The 20713-nt window shown below is 49.0% G+C and overlaps 1 protein-coding gene across 1 annotated transcript; it reads left to right on the top strand.

Moving 5' to 3' along the window:
- Positions 1-6148: 6148 nt before the first annotated feature.
- On the top strand, positions 6149-19411 carry MYDGF (myeloid derived growth factor). The gene is made up of 6 exons (XM_060232675.1): positions 6149-6430; positions 7541-7591; positions 8292-8353; positions 14725-14806; positions 17563-17635; positions 18834-19411. The coding sequence occupies exons 1-6, from the start codon at positions 6263-6265 to the stop codon at positions 18911-18913; spliced, it is 516 nt and encodes a 171-aa protein (XP_060088658.1). The 5' UTR covers positions 6149-6262; the 3' UTR covers positions 18914-19411.
- Positions 19412-20713: the final 1302 nt, after the last annotated feature.

Below are 20713 nucleotides of genomic sequence, written 5' to 3'. Positions count from 1 at the left end.
ATTGAACTCCAAGGGAGTTCTGGCCATCACATTTAAAGGGACAGCACACCTTTTAGAATGCCTTTCTTCCACAGAAAATAATGAAGCATAGGGGCACCTTCTTTTGGGGCTCATAGAATTGGACCCCCTGGTCCAATCCTTTTGAAACCTGGGAGGTATTTTGGGGAGAGGCACTAGATGCTATACAGAAAATTTGGCACCTCTACCTCAAAAAACAGCCCCCCCAGAGCCCCTGACACCCGCGGATCAATTCCCCATCATTTCCTATGGGAATCGTTCCTGGAGGTGCATTATGGCTGTGGGGGTGGAGCTTCCCCCGCTGGCCAGCTGGCTGGGGGAGGGGGGAAGCCTGTAAAACCAGGGGATCCCCCACTGGGACCTGGGGATTGGGAAGCCTATTTGTCCCTGAACCTGAAGGAAGGAGGAAAGCCACTGTAAGGCCAACCCCCGTATCCCAGCATCGGTGAGGCAGCAGGTCAGCAACTGATGGTCGACTGTGTCAAACGTGGCCAATAGATCTAAAAGCATCAGTACCGCTGAGCCACCTCTATCGAGATGCCTCTGGAGGTCATCTGTGAGAGCAACCAGAATCGTCTCCGTCCCACAACCTGGGTGAAAACCAGACTGGGACAGGTTTAGCACAGAAGTGTCATCCAAAAAGCTCTGTAACTGCACCGCGACCGCCCTCTCAATGATCTTGCCCAAAAAAGGCAAGTTGGACACCGGTTGATAGTTTGTCAATGCAGCCACGTCCAAGGATGGTTTCTTTAAAAAGGGGTGGACTACTGCCTCTTTAAGAGGCTGAGGGAAGGTCCCTTCAGATAGGGATTGATTGACAATTTCCCTCAAGGAAACCTGTAGTCCACCCCGGCCAGCCTTTATAAGCCAGGATGGGCATGGGTCCAAACTGCAAGTAGTTGGGCGTACAGTAGAGAGCGTTCTGTCAACTTCCTCCAGGCTGAGTGGAGTGAAATAATCCAAAATCTGACTAGAAGACATGGACAGAGCCTCAAGTTCCTTTACTGTCTCAAGTGTAGCCGGGAGGTCGTGGCGGAGTGACAAGACCTTATCTGCGAAAAAGCTCACAAAAGCCTCACACCCTATATCCAATTCCCTAGCATTTAGTTTACCCTGTGGTAGGATAGTTAGTGACCAAATCGATCGAAACAATTGCCCTGGGTGTGAGCTTGCTGATGCAATTGTGGCAGTAAGATAAGTTCTCTTAGCGGCTTTGACTGCCATCTCATAGTTTTCTTATAAACGACCTATAGGATGTTCTTGTCACTTCGTCGTGGACACGCCACCACTGCCTCTCTAACTGTCTCAGCCCGTTTCATCAGCCGTAGCTCTGGGGTATACCATGGCACCAGCTTTGAGCGGGGGCAGAGAGGGTGCTTGGGAGCAATCTCATCAATGGTCACAGAAAGCCTGTTATGCCAGGTCTCCACAAGCTCATCTAGAGAATCGCCAGGGGGCCATGAATCTTACAGAGCCATCTGAAGCCACATAGGGTCCATTTGGCTCTGCAAGTGAGCTAAAATACGCTCGCCACCCAAACAGGGTTGGAGTGGAGCATTCACACGGGCCTTCAAGGCATAGTGGTCCAATTATGGCACTGCATCAGCAGTAATACGGTCCACTGTCACCCCCACCAGAAAGACCAGATCCAGCATGTGCCCAGCCTGGTGTAGTGGTTAAGTGTGCGGACTCTTATCTGGGAGAACTGGGTTTGATTCCCCACTCCTCCACTTGCACCTGCTGGCATGGCCTTGGGTCAGCCATAGCTCTGGCAGAGGTTGTCCTTGAAAGGGCAGCTGCTGTGAGAGCCCTCTCCAGCCCCACCCACCTCACAGGGTGTCTGTTGTGGGGGAGGAAGGTAAGGAGATTGTGAGCCGCTCTGAGACTCTTCGGAGTGGAGGGCGGGATATAAATCCAATATCTTCTTCTTCTTCTTGTTACATATTGAGAGAGTCCCAGTGCCGCCATGGATGACACCAGGTCTGTCACCTGAGTGAAGCATGCATCATTGGCATGAAAGTTGAAGTCGCCCAAAACCAGAAGATCAGTGCAAGTAACATTGCTGCTCATGCTCAGAAGCCCATAAGCAAAGGTAACAAGTCCCCCCCTTTCTTTGTCCCCTGATATTCAAAGGTGTGCTGCAGGAGACACAGAGGTGTCAAGCAATGTTTCATTTTACTATAACTGTCTATGTTTATCAGAATATAACTGCTATACTGTACCTGTTACTAATCCTGAAACAAAGCTAAGGCACATCAAAGTAGAAAAGTTAGCTGGCGCCTCCTCCCTGCGCCTCTCTCGCTTCTACTAACAAATGCAAGAATTCGCTCTTTGAAGATAAAGCCTCCAGGGACATTTTCCCAGGCCAAGCCTGGACCCAGGAAGTATAACCACAGGGAGATAAAGAAAGTACTGTGTGAAGTTTCACACCTGAATACAGGACTGTTTAGTAATTGTAGCTTTGTTGATAGAACCTTTGATGTGCCATCTTAAGTATACACTCTGCTATTACTCTGTATCAGTTCCAATTCTTGGCTCAATAGAAGCACATGGATTATCAATAAACCTATACTTTGTTTCAAATCAAGGACTGGTTACTTTGAGATCCGCTTGCTTGACGAGAGGTTGCATTCAGCTACCATGGCTTGCAGTTGTGTATATGCTTCTTCACAATGTCTTTCTTTCTTTCTTTTTCTTTTTTTTTGGTAAAAGCACTAAGGAGTGCTTTTGCGTGGGGGCACAGAAAGGATCCAGCTTCTTCATAAGAACACAAGCAAAGCCCTGCTACATCAGACCTCAAACGTCCCCATTGCCTCATGACTAGTCAGATGCCCTAAAGGAAGTGGCCAAGTAGGGCATATACACAACAATGTTCTCCAGTGGGTTACATTCCACTAGAGTTGCCAACCTCCAGGCATCACCTGGAGATCTCTTGGAATGACAATGGATCTCCAGATGTTGGAGATCAGTCCTCTTGGAGGAAACAGCTGATTTGGAGGGTGGAGCCTAGGGTAAAGAAAAAGGTAAAGGTAGTTCCCTGTGAAAGCACCAGTCATTTCCAACTCTGGGGTGATGTCGCATCACGACGTTTTCACAGCAGACTTTTTACGGGGTGGTTTGCCATTGCTTTCCCCAGTAGTCTAGGATACTATATGGGGTCTAGGGTACTATACCTCACCACCCTCAAACCCAACATTCTCCAGGATCTACATCCAAATCTTTAGGAATTTTCCAACACACTGTTGCAACCCGACATCCGCTCTCTTGTTCAAAGACAGACTGCTTTTGTACATGGAAGTTCAATCAAGCCATGGTGGTGATTGATATCCAGGCCTCATTTTGGGTAGGAACTCACAGGAGAAACCTCTAAGTCTTATTATGCTCTTTCTAACCCTCCACCCTGCACCAAATACTTGTTTGAGAGCACCGTTGTTCAAACCCCTGGGCAAGGGAGAATTTTACTGAACTCTAAGATTTTACAAACTTTCTAATATTTCCCCCCACAAAAAATTTGGGGAAATAAAACATATCAAGCAGACAGATGGAAATCTTCCTCATGCCACTGTGGCCACAAAGGAGAAAGTTATTTTAGAAGTAAGTGTCACGCACCGATATTTCCCAATAACAGAGTCCTTTTGTTTTGAATCAAAAGATCTTTTATTTCAGGAAACTCAGGAGCTCTACCAAGGAAAAAAACCTTGGAAGTAATGGAGTACCAAGGGTTACAAAGTTACTATATAGGATATCATCAAAGGTTACAATACAGATGCATGCTTGAGTCACGGGTTCAAAGGTTACTAAGCAACTATCTATTTACTACTAAAGCATCCTAGGCCATTGAAGAACATCAGAAACATTCTCACACTACTCTGTGAACAGATAAGAGTTGTCTGTGTGAAACCAGGGGGAGGATATCTTGAGGTACCCACTGCTAGCCTATACCATAAACATTCCAGGACCAGATGGCCTTGCTACGTGCCCTCTGGGTTGTAAATAATGGAGGCGAGCAGGCCTGGTGACGTGCTCTCTGCACAGTAGAAAATGGTCAAGAAATGAGCGTATGGTGACAGTATGATGTGTGTAAGGTTTTATGGTGACAATTATAATTCAAAAAGCATTTTATGGTAGATGCTGAGCTGATCTAATTTAGTACACCTTCCAGTGATGTCAGGGATGTGTGGCATATGCAAACGAGTTGTGCTAATGAGCTCTGGCACCTCTTTGCATACGAAATGGCCCATTGATATCTCTTTACCCTTTCCCATCTCAGGTGGTGACTGTCGTCTTGCAGCAAGGAGTTCAATAAATCAAATCATGTACTATACAAAATATTAGCATTGGATTGACAGACAAACGAACAATTCGCTAGCACTAGAGTTGCCAAGTCTTTGTCAGAAAATACCTGGAGATTTTGTGAGGTGGATCCCTGTGAGGGTGGGGTTTGTGGAGGGGAGGGGCTTCAGGATAGTACAATGTCCAAGTCCACCCTTCAAGGCAGTCATTTTCTCCAGGGGAGGTGATCTCTACCAGCTGGCAGGGCCGTAGCCAGGATTTTACATGTCAGGGGGCTTTTTAAAAAGTTAGGGGGCACCCATTTCCATCCACTGCAGGGCCTGCTGCTTCTCAGAAGCTTTTTGGGGTAGGGGCAGAAGGTTTTATGGTGACAATTATAATTCAAAAAGCATTTTATGGTAGATGCTGAGCTGATCTAATTTAGTACACCTTCCAGTGATGTCAGGGATGTGTGGCATATGCAAACGAGTTGTGCTAATGAGCTCTGGCACCTCTTTGCATACGAAATGGCCCATTGATATCTCTTTACCCTTTCCCATCTCAGGTGGTGACTGTCGTCTTGCAGCAAGGAGTTCAATAAATCAAATCATGTACTATACAAAATATTAGCATTGGATTGACAGACAAACGAACAATTCGCTAGCACTAGAGTTGCCAAGTCTTTGTCAGAAAATACCTGGAGACTTTGTGAGGTGGATCCCTGTGAGGGTGGGGTTTGTGGAGGGGAGGGGCTTCAGGATAGTACAATGTCCAAGTCCACCCTTCAAGGCAGTCATTTTCTCCAGGGGAGGTGATCTCTACCAGCTGGCAGGGCCGTAGCCAGGATTTTACATGTCAGGGGGCTTTTTAAAAAGTTAGGGGGCACCCATTTCCATCCACTGCAGGGCCTGCTGCTTCTCAGAAGCTTTTTGGGGTAGGGGCAGAAGCTGGAGGCTCTGAATATGGCCAAATTGAGGCAGCCATTCCTAAAACTTTGGAGTGAAGAAAGGACTGTACCATGTGTGCTAGCGGGGGTGGGGGGTGGTTTCTTTCCACCTCCCTCTCTCCCATCCTGGCACTTTGCAGCCAGGAGCTCCATCCATCCCCCCCTTCCCAGCTCATTCCACATGGCTTCCTCTGCCTTACTGAGCCCTGCTCAACTATCTCTGGCTGCCACTGATAATGCTTTGCCAGGTCAGCCATTATAAAAAGTGAAAAAACCAGACTGCACTCAGGAGGGCCCCCCCCTGGAAGTTGGGGGGGGCAGTGCCCCCACAGGCCCCCCTGTGGCTACAGGCCTGCCAGCTGGAGGTCAGTCCTAAGAGGAAACCTCCAGGCCCCACCTGGAGGCTGGCAACTCTAGGAAATTAAGGCACTTCTAACCAGGAGTGCTCTTTTCTAATACTAACGTCCAATAGGGGAGATGAGCAATGTTCCCTCTAAACTGTGGAGTCTCGTTAGCAAAAATTCTATTTTGTGAGCTGCTGGCATTCAAGTTGTGAGCTTCTGCATACATTTGCTTGCTTCGAGGCCATTTTTCCTGAGCGGAGAAAAAAAAAAGGGTGAGCTGGAGGCTAAACATCTGTGAGCTAGCTCACACTAACTCATCTTAGAGGGAACACTGGCGATGAGCCACCCCAAAATGGTGAAACTCCACATGTTCAGTTAGGTTTGCACATTTCAAATATATCTGACTTGGAATTGGGAAACCACGACGGGCAGCGCCTGCGCGACTGCCCTTACACAAGTCTCGCAGCGCTCCCTACTTTATTTCGAGAACAAAAATGGAGTCCAGAGGCACCTTTAAGCCCAACGAAGTATTATTCAATATTTATTGCTTCGAGCACAGCTTTGCCCATTTCAAAGGCGGCCTCCGCGGCCTCGCGCGGAAAAGGGCAAAAGGCACCCGGAAAAGAGCTCTTAAAATGACCCTTCCGGCTAGCCGTCGCAGCGACGGTAAGGCTTTTCCAAGATGGCGGCGCCCAGATCTGTCGGTGAGCGGCAGCTCCGGGATAGTTTACTGGCATTTTTTCTCCTCTCCCGTGTCTTTTATGCCGCAGCCGGGACGGAAGAAGGCGCCAGCACAGCCGAATTCGACGTGAGGCCTGGAGGAATAGTCCACTCTTTCTCCAAGAGCCTGGTAAGGGGGTTGGGGGGACGCGCCAGCCAGGTGGAGGCGGCTGATTGGCCGAGTCTGTCCTGGCAACTAGGGGGAAATGAAACTTCTGTCATGTTTTTTGATTAGCTAGCGAGGTGAAAGAAGCGTTCTCGCTTTTGGATTGGATGCTGGCGGCTCAGTGTTCTGCAGGTTTCTAACAACTTTTGCTTGGCTGGAGGTCCGTACAAAGTGATCAAGCGAGGCCAACTTGCATTATGTTGGGCAATGGAGTGATGGCTCCCTGATGACACTGACCACTTCGGGCAGCAATGCTGTTTTGCAAACTAATTTTTAATAGGTGCAAATCGCGAGGCTTTAAATCAAGTGTGTCAAACATGCATCCTGGGGACTGAATCAGATCCCCAAGCAACTGGCTGTTACCTGCTTCCTTCTCCCTATCACTTGCTTTCTTCTGCATAACAGCTTGCTTTGCAAGGCTTGCTCAATCACACAGGAGCTACAGAGCAAAACCTCTATTTTCTCCATTGGCTGAGGCTCCTCCCTTGCGGAGGAAGGGGGTAAGATTTTCGTACCAGTTTGTGAGTTTTCAGGGTTTGTTTGCTTCTGTTATCCCAAAGGCACATCAAGAGGAAGGTAGCTTTTTTTTGGGGGGGGGGGGATTAATCCAGGGCTTTTTTTTTAAAACTCCCTTGCATATTAGGCCACACACCCCGATGTAGCCAATCCTCCTGGACCTTACAGTAGGCCCTGTAAGCTGTTGGAGGATTGGCTACATCAGGGGTGTGTGGCCTAATATGCAAAGGAGTTCCTTCTAAGGAAAAAAAGCCCTGATCAATAACCCTGTGAAAGTAGATCAACATGGGTAAGCTGTGTTTGTCTGTAGCAGTAGAAAAGAGTAAGAAAGAGTAAGAGACCAGTAGCACGTTAAAGACTGATAAAATTTGTGGCAGGGTAGGAGCCTTCGTCAATCACCGCTCGCTTCTTCAGATACTTGTGTGAGGAAGGTTAGGTGGAGAGTATGTGACTGGCCCAAAGTCACCCAGTAGGCCTCCCAGATCCTGAAGTCACCCAGGAGGTCTCCCAGATCCTAACTCCTAGGTTTGTATTTTTTCCTCTTTGTGTGTTTTTCAGGGAGATTATGAATGCACTTTTACCTATGCAGCTCAAGGCGGGACAAATGAGGTAAGTTCCTTCATCCTGGGAGGTCGCTGGGTTGCTTTTATTTAAACCCTGTTCCTGACATCCGAGTTCTGTGTTCTGATTTTTGGTCCATTTCTCCGTCACGGCCAAGTGCTCAGTCTGTGAGATGGACCCATCATGTCAGCTGCTCCAAGGGGAAATATCGATGATAGCCTGTCGACACAGAGCAGCGTTGCTGGGAGTGAAGCAGAAGCTCATTCTGGGATGGCCCAAGGTTCTCGGCTTTCCTTCCCCTCTCCCAGCCAAAGTGCTGGAAGTGAATAAAGGCTGAAACTTCACTGTGGGATGTGCCGCGCAGCTTGCACCTAAAAACTGATAACAAAAATCTGAGTTTTCTCTCTCACAGATACACAGCATGATCAACATGCCTTGTTGATATTATGACCTTGAATGTGCCTGGAAGTTAGGGATGCTAGCTTCCAGGTGGGCCTTGGGATCCCCTGGAATTATAGCTCATCACCAGGCTACAGAGAGCAGTTCCCCTGGAGAAAAGGGATGGTTTGGAAGGTGGATTCTCTGGCCTTGTACCCCACTGTCTTCCCCAGGCTTCACCTCAAAAGCTCCAGGAGTTTTCCTGGATCTGGCAATTCTGCTAGCAGCTTTCTAAGGCATCAGGGAGGGATATGAAGAGGGTTGTGCAGGTGGGTTCTGAGACTGACCCCGCATCCCATTTTCATCCTAGCAATGGCAGATGAGTGTCGGAGTCAGTGAAGACAACTTACTGTTCTCGTGTTCAGTCTGGAGGTTGGTACAAACTGCTTTCCTAAACTTTAAAACTGCTTTCCTAAAAAATGGTAATTATTATTGTCATGTGGTGTTGTGTGTAGTATAGCCAGGAGATCCTAAGATGGTCTGGCAAGCAAATGTCCTAGCTCTTTTAGCATTATGTTCCACCAGGTGGTGAGCTAGACTTGTTTTTTCAAGGCAAGAAACATTTCAGAGGTGGTTTGCCATTGCCTGCCTCTGCGTCACACCTCTGGCATTCCTTGGAGGTTGCCCTTCCAACTACTAGCCAAGGCCAATCTCCCTTAGCTTCCAAGATCTGACGAGATCAAGCTAGCCTAGGCTGTCCAGGTCAGGGTTATAGATCATGTGGCCAAACTGTGGTTCAGGAGCCACATGTGGCTCTTTCACACACGTTGCGTGGCTCCCGAAGCCCCCACTGCCCACTCAGCTGGCTTGGAGAAGGCATTTGTCTCTTTAAATTATTTCTCCAAGCCAACCGGCAGCTTGGAGAATTCTTTTAAAGTTGTTATCTTTCCACCTCACCCTCCCTTCTCTCATCTATTTGGTTTCCTTCCTTCCTTGTGGCTTTCAAACGTCTGAGATTTATTCCATGTGGCTCTTACGCTAAACATGTTTGGCCACCCCTGGCTAAGATATTACCACATATGTAGAATTGCTCAATGTGGTCTCTGGTAACCTTTACAACAATCTCAAAGGCAGGGCTTTTTTTGTAGCAGGAGCTCCTTTGCATATTAGGCCACACACCCCTGATGGAGCCAGTCCTCCGAGAGCTTCCCGTAGTCCCTGTAAGAATAGCCCTGTAAGCTCTTGGAGGATTGGCTACATTGGGGGGTGTGGCCTAATATGTGGAGTTCCTGCTTCAAAAAAAGCCCTGCTCAGGGTAGGCCAGGATTACCATCCCAATACTGAAGGACTATTTCCTTCTATATTTTTCTCTGTGCCAGTCACAGTCATCTGGCAGCCATCTGCTGGCTGTCCCACCACTTAGGGGTCCCTGTCTGGCGCTGACCAGAGCCTGGACCTTCTCCTGGTAGCTCCAGTTCTGTGGAATAAGGTGTGTAAAGAGGTCACAGGGGCCCCCTCCTTGGAGGTTTTCAGGAGATGTCATAAGGTCTGCCCATTGGCCAGGGCTTTTTTTTGGGGGGGGGGGTTTGAATGGCAGCCATCTGGGGAGGGGGGAGAGAGAGTTGAGGCTTTATTTTTGCTGTTTTATTTTTCGTTTTAAACTGTTTAGTATTGTAAGCTGCCTTGAGCCACAAGGAAAGGTAGGGTGTAAATGTTTTAATAAATAAGTAAAATAAATAAACACTGGGCGGGGGGGGGGGGGTGCTGAGCTGGAGGGTGCTTGCTGAAGGGCACCCAGCAATTTCACAGCAGTTATGATAATGTATCAGGGGTGGGCAAACTTGCTTAATGTAAGAGCCACATAGAATAAACTTCAGATGTTTGAGGCACAAAACGTGAATGTCAGACATTTGAAAGCCGGAAGGAAGGAAAATGGATGAGGAGGGAGGAGGGGGGGAAAGGTGGGAAGAAAGCAATTTTAAATAATAATAATAATAATAATAAATTTTATTTCTATCCCGCCCTCCCCACCTCAGCAGGCTCAGGGCGGCTAACAACATTTTATAAAAACATACAATAATAATAATAAAACCTTTAAGTTTAACAATATAAAATATCAACAATAAACTTAATAACATTAAAAACCAGTTCAATAAATACAGTTATTCTGCGGTATAGTTCTTCAACCGCGTTAGCGGCTCCTTAATTTCTGATCTTCCTAACAGTCCGGGTGTGCAAATTTGAAAAGGACGGTCTTGCAGGCCCTGCGGAACTGCTCAAGGTTCCGCAGGGCCCGCACCTCCTCGGGGAGTCGGTTCCACAGAGTAGGAGCCGCAATCGAGAATGCCCGTGCTCTGGTGCTCTGATATTTTATCTCCTTCGGCCCGGGGATGGTCATTAGATTTTTCCCGACTGACCTCAGTGCTCTCTGGGGTTCGTATGGGGAAAGACGGTCCCTCAGGTAGGCAGGTCCTCGGCCATATAAGGCTTTAAAGGTAACGACCAACACTTTGTACTGGACTCGGTATACAATCGGCAGCCAGTGCAGTTCACGCAGCCCCGGCTGTATATGCTCCCGTTTTGGGAGCCCCAGCAACAGCCTGGCTGCCGCGTTCTGCACTAGCTGCAGTCTCCGAGTCCGGCACAGAGGTAGCCCCAAGTAGAGGGCATTACAGTAGTCTAATCTTGAGGTGACCGTTGCGTGGATCACTGTTGCGAGGTCCCGGCGCTCGAGGAAAGGGGCCAACTGCCTTGCCCGCTTCAGATGGAAGAATGCTGACTTGGCAGTGGCTGCTATCTGGGCCTCCATTGATAGTGAAGGCTCCAGTAAAACACCCAGGCTCTTTACCTGGCGCGCTGCTTTCAATAGCGCACCATCGAAGGCCGGGAGAGCTATTTCCCTTCCCAGAGCGCCGCGACCCACGCAAAGGACCTCTGTCTTCGCTGGGTTCAGTTTCAGCCCACTCAGCCTGAGCCATGTCGCAACAGCCTGTAAAGCCCGGTCGAGATTCCCTGGTGCGGAGTCGGGCCAGCCGTCCATTAGTAGATAGAGCTGGGTGTCATCTGCATATTGATGGCAACCCAGCCCAAACCGCTGGGCAATCTGGGCGAGGGGGCGCATATAGATGTTGAACAACATCGGGGAGAGAACTGCTCCCTGAGGCACCCCGCAATCCAGTGTGCGCCTCCGGGACCGTTCCCCCCCAATAGCCACCCTCTGTCCCCGACCTAGGAGAAAGGAGGAAAGCCATTGCAAGGCCGACCCCTCAACCCCAATGTCGGCGAGGCGGCGCGTCAGTAGCCGATGGTCGACTGTATCGAATGCAGCCGACAGATCTAACAACATCAGCACCGCAACGCCGCCTCGGTCCAGTTGCCGTTGGAGGTCATCCACCAAGGCGACCAGCACCGTCTCCGTCCCATGGCCCGGCCGGAAGCCCGACTGACATGGGTCCAGGACAGAAGCGTCATCCAGAAACCTCTGAAGCTGCAACGCCACAGCCCTCTCAATAATTTTACCTAGAAACGGTAAATTAGACACCGGTCGATAGTTCGCCAATTCGGCCGGGTCTGCTGTAGCTTTTTTCAAGAGAGGGCGGACCAAGGCCTCTTTTAGGGGTGTTGGAAATTGCCCCTCTAAGAGGGACCTGTTTATGATGTCCCGTAAAGGACATCTAAGCTCCCCCTGGCAAGATTTAATCAGCCAGGAGGGGCAAGGGTCCAGATCACATGTTGTCGGGCGAGCAGCAGAGAGGATTCTGTCGACTTCCTCCAGGCTGAGCGGGTCGAAGTGGTCCAGCACTAAACCTGAAGACAGGCACGGAACCTCAATTTCACTCACTGTATCCAAGGTGGTAGGCAGGTCTTGGCGGAGCAACGAGATTTTATCTGCAAAATATCTCGCAAATGCCTCACAGCCTATTTCCAATTCTCTAACGTTTGGTTTGCCTTGAGGCAACGTTATAAGATCCCCGATTATTCTAAATAATTGTGCTGGGCGCGAGTTTGCAGATGCAATCCTGGTTGCAAAGTATTCTTTCTTTGCAGCCTTGACTGCCATCTCATAAGACTTCATAAACGTTCTATAGGATGTTCTCGTTGCTTCGTCCCGAGTATGCCTCCACTGCCTCTCTAGTCGTCTGAGCCCTTGCTTCAGCCGGCGCAACCCCAAGGTGTACCATGGGGCCAGCTTCGTACGAGGGCGTAGAGGACGCCGGGGTGCAATTTCGTCGATAGCCCTGGATAACTGGCCCTGCCAGATCTCCACCAGGTCATCGAGGGAATTGCCAGTGGGCCAAGGATCCCTCAGGACCGTTTGGAACCGTTCCGGGTCCATCAGGCCCCGAGGGCGAGCCAAAATAGGCTCTCCGCCCATACAGGGTTGGGGCAGCATCCCCATACGGGCCTTAAGGGCTAGGTGATCCGACCATGGTATCGCTTCTACGGCGATATCGTTCACCAAAATCCCGGACGCAAAGATCAGGTCTAATGTGTGCCCGGCCTGATGCGTGGGAGTCGTGACAAATTGAGAGAGTCCTAGTGTCGCCATGGACGACACCAGGTCCATCGCCTGAGTGGAGGCCGTGTCGTCGGCATGGACGTTGAAGTCACCCAGGACCATAAGCCTCGGGTACTCCAACGCCCAGCCCGCCACTGCCTCCAATAGTGATGGTAAGGCGTTGGCTGGTGCGTTAGGCGGACGGTACACCAGCCAAACTGCCAACCCCTCTCCAACATCCCACGCCAGACCGGCGCATTCAATCCCATCAATCTTTGGGCCCGGGAGAGCCCGAAAGGAGTAATCCTCCCGTATGAGTAGTGCTACGCCTCCCCCCCGCCCGCTACTCCGTGATTGGTGAAAGACCGAGTATCCCGGGGGGGACATCTGGGAGAGAGCTACTGTCTCCCCGTCCCTCACCCAGGTCTCGGTCACGCAAGCCAGGTCCACGTTCTGCTGTAGCAGAAACTCCCTAAGGGTTGCGGTCTTGTTATTTATGGACCTGGCGTTACATAACACCAATGACAGAGGCGAGCATTTCTTCTTAGACCCACTACCCGCCACCATTGGGATGGGAAGTAGACTGGAAGGTGGCCGAGCACCACTTTGTCTCTGTCTCCTTCCATTATATTTCTGTCTATTCCCACCGTCATATCTTCCCCTCCCCAGGAGCACTGGAATCCCCTGGCCGGACATCTGAATCAGCCCAAGATAAAGTCACCGGTATCACTCTCCACCTTGTCTCCACCTGCCACTTCTGTTTACCCTCCACACCAACCCCACCGATTCCTGATTGGTAACTCACTATTTATGTCTCAAGTTAATTTAGTAACCCTCCCAATCCACCTTACAATCAATTAGTTCGGATTCTACAATTTCATTGGTTCTTAAACTTATTAATAAATAATCCCTCCCCCCCATCCTAAATAATAAGTTAAGATTTTTTTTTTTAAATCTGAATATTAATTTTATCGCTAATTGATTGATGAAATAATCTATAATTAAATTAACAATAATAATAATTAATACTACTAGCGAGTTAGCAGTCATTCATCCATGGGGTGTAAGTCCAGGCAGTCTATTGGGTCGTTATTGCACACTGCCCGTAGATGTTCTTCATTAGTAATGTTTACTAAGTTAGTCTCAATGATGATCTCGATGATGTTAAAATGCAGGTGCCGGTGGGATCAGGATGTTGGATCAGTTTCAGTGATGTTAAAGTGCGAGTGCAAATGGTGACCACTTCAGGCTTAATTCAGCCGCTCAGGCAGCTGTAGCCTGGCAGTCAGGGGAGGGGGGAGGCAAGTCCCCCTTGCGGTCTCTTGGCTGGTCCGGCGCTTCAGGTCTTCTCTGGCTCAGCGCTCGACCGGGGTTCCCCTGAGCCCCGTATAGGGCTTCTCTAACTGGGGATACCCGGCTGCTAAGTCAGTTGTGCCATTCAGCGCTTGCAGGCAGAGGGAGAGGGTGGGCGGGCCGGTGGGCGCGAGATGACAGGGGCGAAGGAGGAGGGGGGGGGAGCAGGGCGGGGGCAGAGGCATCCGCCAACGCCCTAGTCTTGGGGCTCACTAGCCTCTCCTCGGCTCCTCCACTCCCCGGGGCTCCGTTGATACTCCCCAGTCCTCCCAGCCGACGCCTGCGGTTCGTCTATGGCGCCCTCGGCCGGCCCCCACTCCGCGCCTCGACCGGCCGATGGGTTGGTGGAGGCTTTGAGAGCCACACGATGTGTGTGAAAGAGCCTCATGTGGCTCCCGAGCCGCAGTTTGGCCACCCCTGAATTATAATGTTTCAAGTGAAAAGATAAGGAAGAGAAAGAGCCTGATGCGATGTGGGAGGGTGGGGGGGGGAAATCCCATATGTTTTAAGTAGGAGACATAAAGTTTGGTCTGTCTTCAGCTGCCTTGTGAAGATCAAAAGTGAGGGGGCCAGGTGCCCAAGGGGAGGCTGATCTATGCAGCTGCCACGGAAAAGGCCCTTCTCTCGTGTGCCCACCAGATGAGCTTCTTGGATTTACAGGACAGTCAGGAGAGTGCTGCAATCTTACTTCCCTGGGCAGGAATATGTATAATCTCTTCCAGGGCTTTTTTTTGTGGCAGGAACTCCTTTGCATATTAGGCCACACACCCCTGATGTAGCCAATCCTCTAAGAGCTTACAGGACTCTTAGGACAGGGCCTACTGTAAGCTCCAGGAGGATTGGCTACATCAGGGAGGTGTGGCCTAATATGCAAAGGAGCTCCTGCTACAAAAGAAGTACTAATCTGTTCCTTCCTTGATATCACAGTTGTGCCTCTCTCTTTGCTTTCCAGGCCCCAGGGAAAATCCTATCTCTTCTTTACCCAGTTTGAGGCAAAGGTGAAGGGGGCAACGATCGAGTACGGCATGGCTTTTGTAAGTCTCTTTCAGAGGCCCAGGAAATTGTGGTGGGAGGCGAGGGGTTTATGCAAGGCGCCATTAACTATCCCGTGCAGTCGTTCCTCTGGCTCACTTCTTAAGACATCTTAGAGGTGATTAGAAATCTGTCCTCAAGATACTAAAAGGGGGAGTCCCGTGCACGAGCACCAGGTCGTTACCGTTCCGTGGGGTGACGTCACATCGGGACATTTTCTTGGCAGACTTTTTGTTACGGGGTGGTTTGCCATTGCCTTCCCCAGTCATCTACACTTTATCCCCAGCAAGCTGGAACTCATTTTACTGACCACAGAAGGCTGAGTCAACTGTGAGCTGGCTACCTGAACCCAGCTTCCGCTGGGATCAAACTCAGGTCGTGAGCAGAGCTTGGACTGCAGTACTGCAGCTTACCACTCTGCGCCACGGGGCTCCTCAAGATACTACTGGAATTCTTTTTATCTGTTCTTTACAACAGTAGCTTCTGGGGGCTCTTGCTTGCTGCATGGTTGTGTTGGATTAGAACCTGGCAGACCTAAGACGAAATCTCCACTCTGCCAGGAAACTCCCGTCAGTGACTCCTATAGGCCAGTCATTCCCTGGAGAGCAATCCTACCTTTTAAAGTGGTTGTGAGGGCAAAATGTGGGAGGGAGAACCTTGGATAAGAGACATGGTCAAAAATGTGCCAGCCTCCCAGACCACCTAGTCACGCCTGTTTGGTGATGGAAAGTACCGTCAAGTTGCAGCTGATTCATGGCGACCCGGTTGGGTTTGAGGTGGTTTGCCATTGCCTGCCTCTGCGTAGCAACCTCAGACTTCCTTGGTAGTCTCCCCTCCAAATATTGACCCGGACTGACCTTGCTTCGTTTTTGTGAATTATTTGGTAAGCCTAGGCCATCGGCATCAGGGCACGCCTGCTTAGCTTCCATAAAAGCCACAACCCCAGGTGCTTCCTGTCAAGCATGGTAGAATTCCACTGGTAATTGATTGTTTTAGGGTCCTCCATAAAGCTGGCCTGTGAAATATCTTGGAGGACGAAGGTCTATTAACTCTGTTATTCTTTCCCCCTCCCCCTTCTTGCTTTATTGCTTGCGAAGTAGAAGTAGAGAGAAACGAAACTAACTTGAGAAAGAGTAATCGGCACCTTCCCATACATTCCTGTTAGGGAGTGCGGCATATCTGGGGAAAGCAAGGACGGGAGTCCTGATAACGCCGTGAGAATGTAGGCATTTATGATAGTTTATGTGTGGGAGCGCATCCCTCACCCCCACCTTTTGGAATCCTTTTGAAGTATGCCTTAAAAGTATTGTATCAATGTGTCTTTAGCATCACTCTCAAGAATCTGTTACACAGAAAGTATCGGTCTATCAATAAAGGTAGTTTTGTATCAAACCTGACTCCTCATTGAAACCGCATGCTTGACACTTCCTTAGGGGCTGGAAATCTGTTGCCTCTGCAGGCTAGAAATGTTTAAATACATTCCCACGCAATCATCCGCTGCCTCTTGGAAGGTCTTCACCAGGGTTGTTGTGTTTTAACAATTTATTAATAACATATGGTTACAATAATTAATTGTCTCTTTTCTATGCTAACCCATATGATATTTCAACCCCCCCGCCCTCCAATTTTTGACTTCCCCTAAGTTATAAATTTAAATTCAATTGCAAAGGTACCGCTAACCAAAGTCCAATATTTTTCTTCTCTCATTAATGCTAATAAATTGTCCAATAACTTTTTATATTCCATTCTTTCTCCATATATCCTTTAAATTTCTTCCACTCCTTTTTGAATATATCTAAATCATAGTCTCTTAAAGTTTTAGTTAATTTGTCCATCTCACTCCACGATAACACTTTCACAAGCCAATCCCATTTCTCTGGTATTTTTCCCCGTTTCCGCAGCCGCGCATACAATGTCCTAGCAGCTGAGAGCAAGTACCGAATTAAAGTCCTGTCTTCCTTTGGAAATTTTTCTAACTGTAATCCAAGCAAAAAAGTCTCTGCAGTTTTCTTAAAATCATAACCCAAAATTTTGGAGATTTCTTGTTGTATCATCTTCCAAAATTCTTTCGCTTTTTCACAAGTCCACCACATGTGAAAGAAAGAACCTTCATGTTTTCTACATGGTCTTCACCAGGGTTGTTGAACTCATTTGTTATGAGGACCAGATCTGGCATGAATGAGACCTTGTTAGGGTTGGACCATGTGTGGCATAAAATGCAATGCCAGGAAGCAGAGATACAAAGTTTATAAAGGACACAGAGACTCTCTTCTCTTCTCTTCTCTCTTCTCTTCTCTTCTCTTCTCTTCTCTTCTCTTCTCTTCTCTTCTCTTCTCTTCTCTTCTCTTCTCTTCTCTTCTCTTCTCTTCTCTTCTCTTCTCTTTGTATTTCTCCTGTGGAATCGAGGGAATTGGAGAAAGGAAGCTCTGGCTCTTCCCTCCCTCCCGGGGAGGGGGAGGAGGAGGCTCAGCCAATAGAAGGAAGAGAGGCTTGGCTCAGTAGCTCCGCTGCATGACTGAGAAAGCTTGGCAAATCAAGCTCTCCCTCTTCCCCAAGGGAGGAGCCTTAGCCAATGGAGAACTAGAGGCTTTGCTCTGTAGCTTCTGTGTGATTGAGCAAGCCTGGGAAAGCAAGCTGCGATGCAGAAAGGAGCAAGAGAGAGGGAGAAGGAAGCAGACTGGCTTGCAGGCCTGATTCGGCCCTCAGGCCATATGTTTGACACCTCTGGTCTTCACCTTTCCTTTTCTCTTCTTTGTAGTCTTCTGCTGCAGCCGGAGGACAGAAAGATGTCCCCTTGAAGGAGGAAGAATTCCAAGTGACAGAAACAGCCGGTAAGCCATGATCGGTGAATGCTTGAGGAGAAATGCAGAATGTTTTCACTGTGCAGCCGGTGTGCTCTCAAACATCCCGGTGTTCTACTGATGCCGCCCTTCTTGCAGTTTTGGAACTGTCACTTTCCTCATGAGATGGTGCAGGTTTCAGTGCTGCAGGCGTGCTAGTGGCATGCTTACGTCTGGCCCAGGGAGCCTTGTTTTGGCTCTTGGGTGGCGGAAAGACTCCTTGTGCTGGAGGAAAGCACCTCCACTACCGGAACTAGGGACGCCAGCCCTCCAGCTGGGACCTGGGGATCCCCCAGAATTATAACTTATCTCCAGACTGCAGTTTCCCTGGAGAAAATGGATGCTCTGGAGAGTGGACTCTAGGGCACTGTACCCCACAGAGGTCCCAGTCTGTCACGTTCTCAGGGTGCAGGCTGGCAGGAGTCCAAAGCCATTCCAAGGTCAAAGTCCAGGAAGTCAAGCAGGAGCCAAGTCACCAATGCAGAATCACAAACCGGAATCAGAAGTCAATGTCCAAAAGCCAAAAGGTCAGGGTGCCAAGGAAATCAAGCAGGTCAGGATCAGGAAGGAGTGTGGATGCAAGCCACTTGTTGCTTCCACAAGGTTACCAGGTCCTGGGTGGGAGCTATATGGGAGTCTCAATCATCCTGCTCCCTGGGTGGCAGTGACTCTGCTAGAACTCAGGGCTGAGAGATCTGAAGCATCGGTGTGCCTCATGTCTTCGCTCTGAAAGTTCTTTCCGGAGCCTGCTTCGAACTCTTGAGATGGGAGGAGGAGCGCTTGGAGGAGATTGATCCTCAACATCTGACACTGCTGCCTGGAGAGTGATTAATGGGCCAGCTGCTGTTTGTTCAGCTGAGGAACTGGCTGGCAACTCTTCCAGGTCTGTTAACCCTTCCAGCTCCTCGTCAGGGCTCATGACACTGTCCTCGTCAGGCTCCATCCCCAAATCTCTAGGAGTTTCGCAACCTGGATCTGGCAACCCTACCCCCCCCCCCCCCGTCCCACCAATGGCTATGGAGGACCTGGCAACCCCAAATGGAAAAGATCTGTGGGATTAGACCCATAGCTTGGGGTTTGCTACAAATTCTCAGCCTTCTAGACCTACGGGGCTCCCGAGGCTGAGTTGTTCCGCCATCTTGCCTCTCCCGCGTGTCTCACGCCTCTCTTGTCATCTTCCCCTTTTCAGTATCCCACAAGGAAGGCAAATTCCGCTCGGAACTCTCCAAGCTGGTGGTCGTAGCGAAAACAACCCATGACGAGTTGTGACCGTGACGCCAGAAACATCGTGCCTCACTTGGGAACAAGACGGCAGGAAGGAACGGAGGCGTCGGCTGATATTTTGCCTGAGGAGGATTGTCGGATCAGAATCGGGGCTCCACTTTTGTATGCTGGGGCTTGGAGACATCCCCAAAGCGTTTCAAACTCCAGTGAGAATTTGGGGGGGGGGGGCGTGCCCCTCTGTCACGTTCTGCTTTAGTGATCCAGCGGCTACAAAGAGCACCACCCAGGGTGAGGGAAATAAGTCAGGGGACTCCTCCTCCACCTTCTGCGCTTACTTACATTGTAGCGATGGAACATCACAGAATTATTCTTTACCCTTTTAGCTCCTTGAGAACATTCTCAAACCAAAGAATGTTTTCTCCCCCCACCCTCCCCATCTCCATGCCTCTTCCTTCCCCCAACGTAATTTGGTCCGATAGGTATGAAGGGACTCCGATTGTGGTTTTTTAAAAATTTGGAATAAATCAAAATATGTCTCTTAAATTAAATTTCTGTCCCTCTTTCTTTTCGCTTCCTTCGATGATAATGATATTGGATTTATATCCTGCCCTATACTCTGAATCTCAGAGTGGTCAAAAATCTCCTTTACCTTCTTCCCCCCCCCCACAACAGCCACCCTGTGAGGTAGGAGGGGCTGAGAGAGCTCTCCCAGAAGCTCTCCCTTTCAAGGACAGCTCTGCCAGAACTATGGCTGACCCAAGGCTATTCCAGCAATAATAATAATAAATTTTATTTGTATCCCGCCCTCCCCACCTAGGCAGGCTCAGGGCGGCTAACAACATTTCATAAAACATACAATAATAAATAAAACCTTTAAGTTTAACAATAAAAACTTTAAGTTTAACAACATTAAAAACCAGTCAATACAATTAAAATAACTTGGTCTGACAGTGCCGATGGTGTTTGACACTAGCTCTGTCAGTTTATACAATCTATACAGTTTACACAGCGGTATAAGTCTTTAATTAGACCGCATTAGCGAATCCTTAGCAGCCGCAAGTGGAGGAGTGGGGAATCAAACCCAGTTCTCCCAGATAAGAGTCCGCGCACTTAACCACTACACCAAACTGATTGGTGGGCTGCACGCACTTTTTATGGACCTGCTGCTGTTAAGGGGGGTTTGGGAGAGGTCACCAGGTAGAGAAGAAAGATGGCAGAGTGTTGCCTGTTAATATTTTGACAACAAATCCAAACTGGGTTTTGCGGGTAAGAGGCCGTGTGCCACAAGCTTGGAGATTCCGCATCGAACCACGTTTGTGGACAAGGACCGATGTGTTTCTGTGCTTGGAGTGTTGAACTCGGCATCTTGTTGGGGTATTTGTTTTAAATTCAGAGGTGAGGTAGATCCATAAATAGAGACAAGGCTTTTGCTTATCTAAAGAAATAAAGTTTACTAGTATAAAACATCAAGGAAAAGTACTTGGGATAAAAGAAAATTGAACATATGAAGCTGCCTTATACTGTATCAGACCCTCGTTGGTCCATCAAAGTCAGTATTGTCTACTCAGACTGGCAGCGGCTCTCCAGGGTCTCAAGCTGAGGTTTTTCATTCCTATTTGCCTGGACCCTTTTTAGTTGGAGATGCCGGGGATTGAACTTGGGACCTTCTGCTTACCAAGCAGATGCTTTACCACTGAGCCACTGTGAGTAGATTGTCCCATTGAGATTACAAAAGTGTGTGCTTGCAGACTATTTATTTTGGCTGCTTTGATGTGTATGTTCACCTCTCCTCCCTCAATCGCACAGGAGCTACAGAGCAAAAACTCTATTTTCTCCGCTGTGGTA

The sequence above is a fragment of the Heteronotia binoei genome, chromosome 2 (genome assembly GCF_032191835.1).
Source record: "Heteronotia binoei isolate CCM8104 ecotype False Entrance Well chromosome 2, APGP_CSIRO_Hbin_v1, whole genome shotgun sequence".
Lineage (NCBI taxonomy): Eukaryota > Metazoa > Chordata > Lepidosauria > Squamata > Gekkonidae > Heteronotia > Heteronotia binoei.
Note: the sequence above shows the minus strand (reverse complement) of the source record. Positions and strands in the feature narration are given on the sequence as shown.

Coding starts and splice junctions, on each gene's coding strand:
- MYDGF (XM_060232675.1), top strand. CDS start 6,263: ATGGCGGCGCCCAGATCTGTCGGTGAGCGGCAGCTCCGGGATAGTTTA. Junction 6,431..7,540: donor ACTCTTTCTCCAAGAGCCTG/GTAAGGGGGTTG, acceptor TGTGTTTTTCAG/GGAGATTATGAATGCACTTT. Junction 17,636..18,833: donor CCAAGTGACAGAAACAGCCG/GTAAGCCATGAT, acceptor TCCCCTTTTCAG/TATCCCACAAGGAAGGCAAA.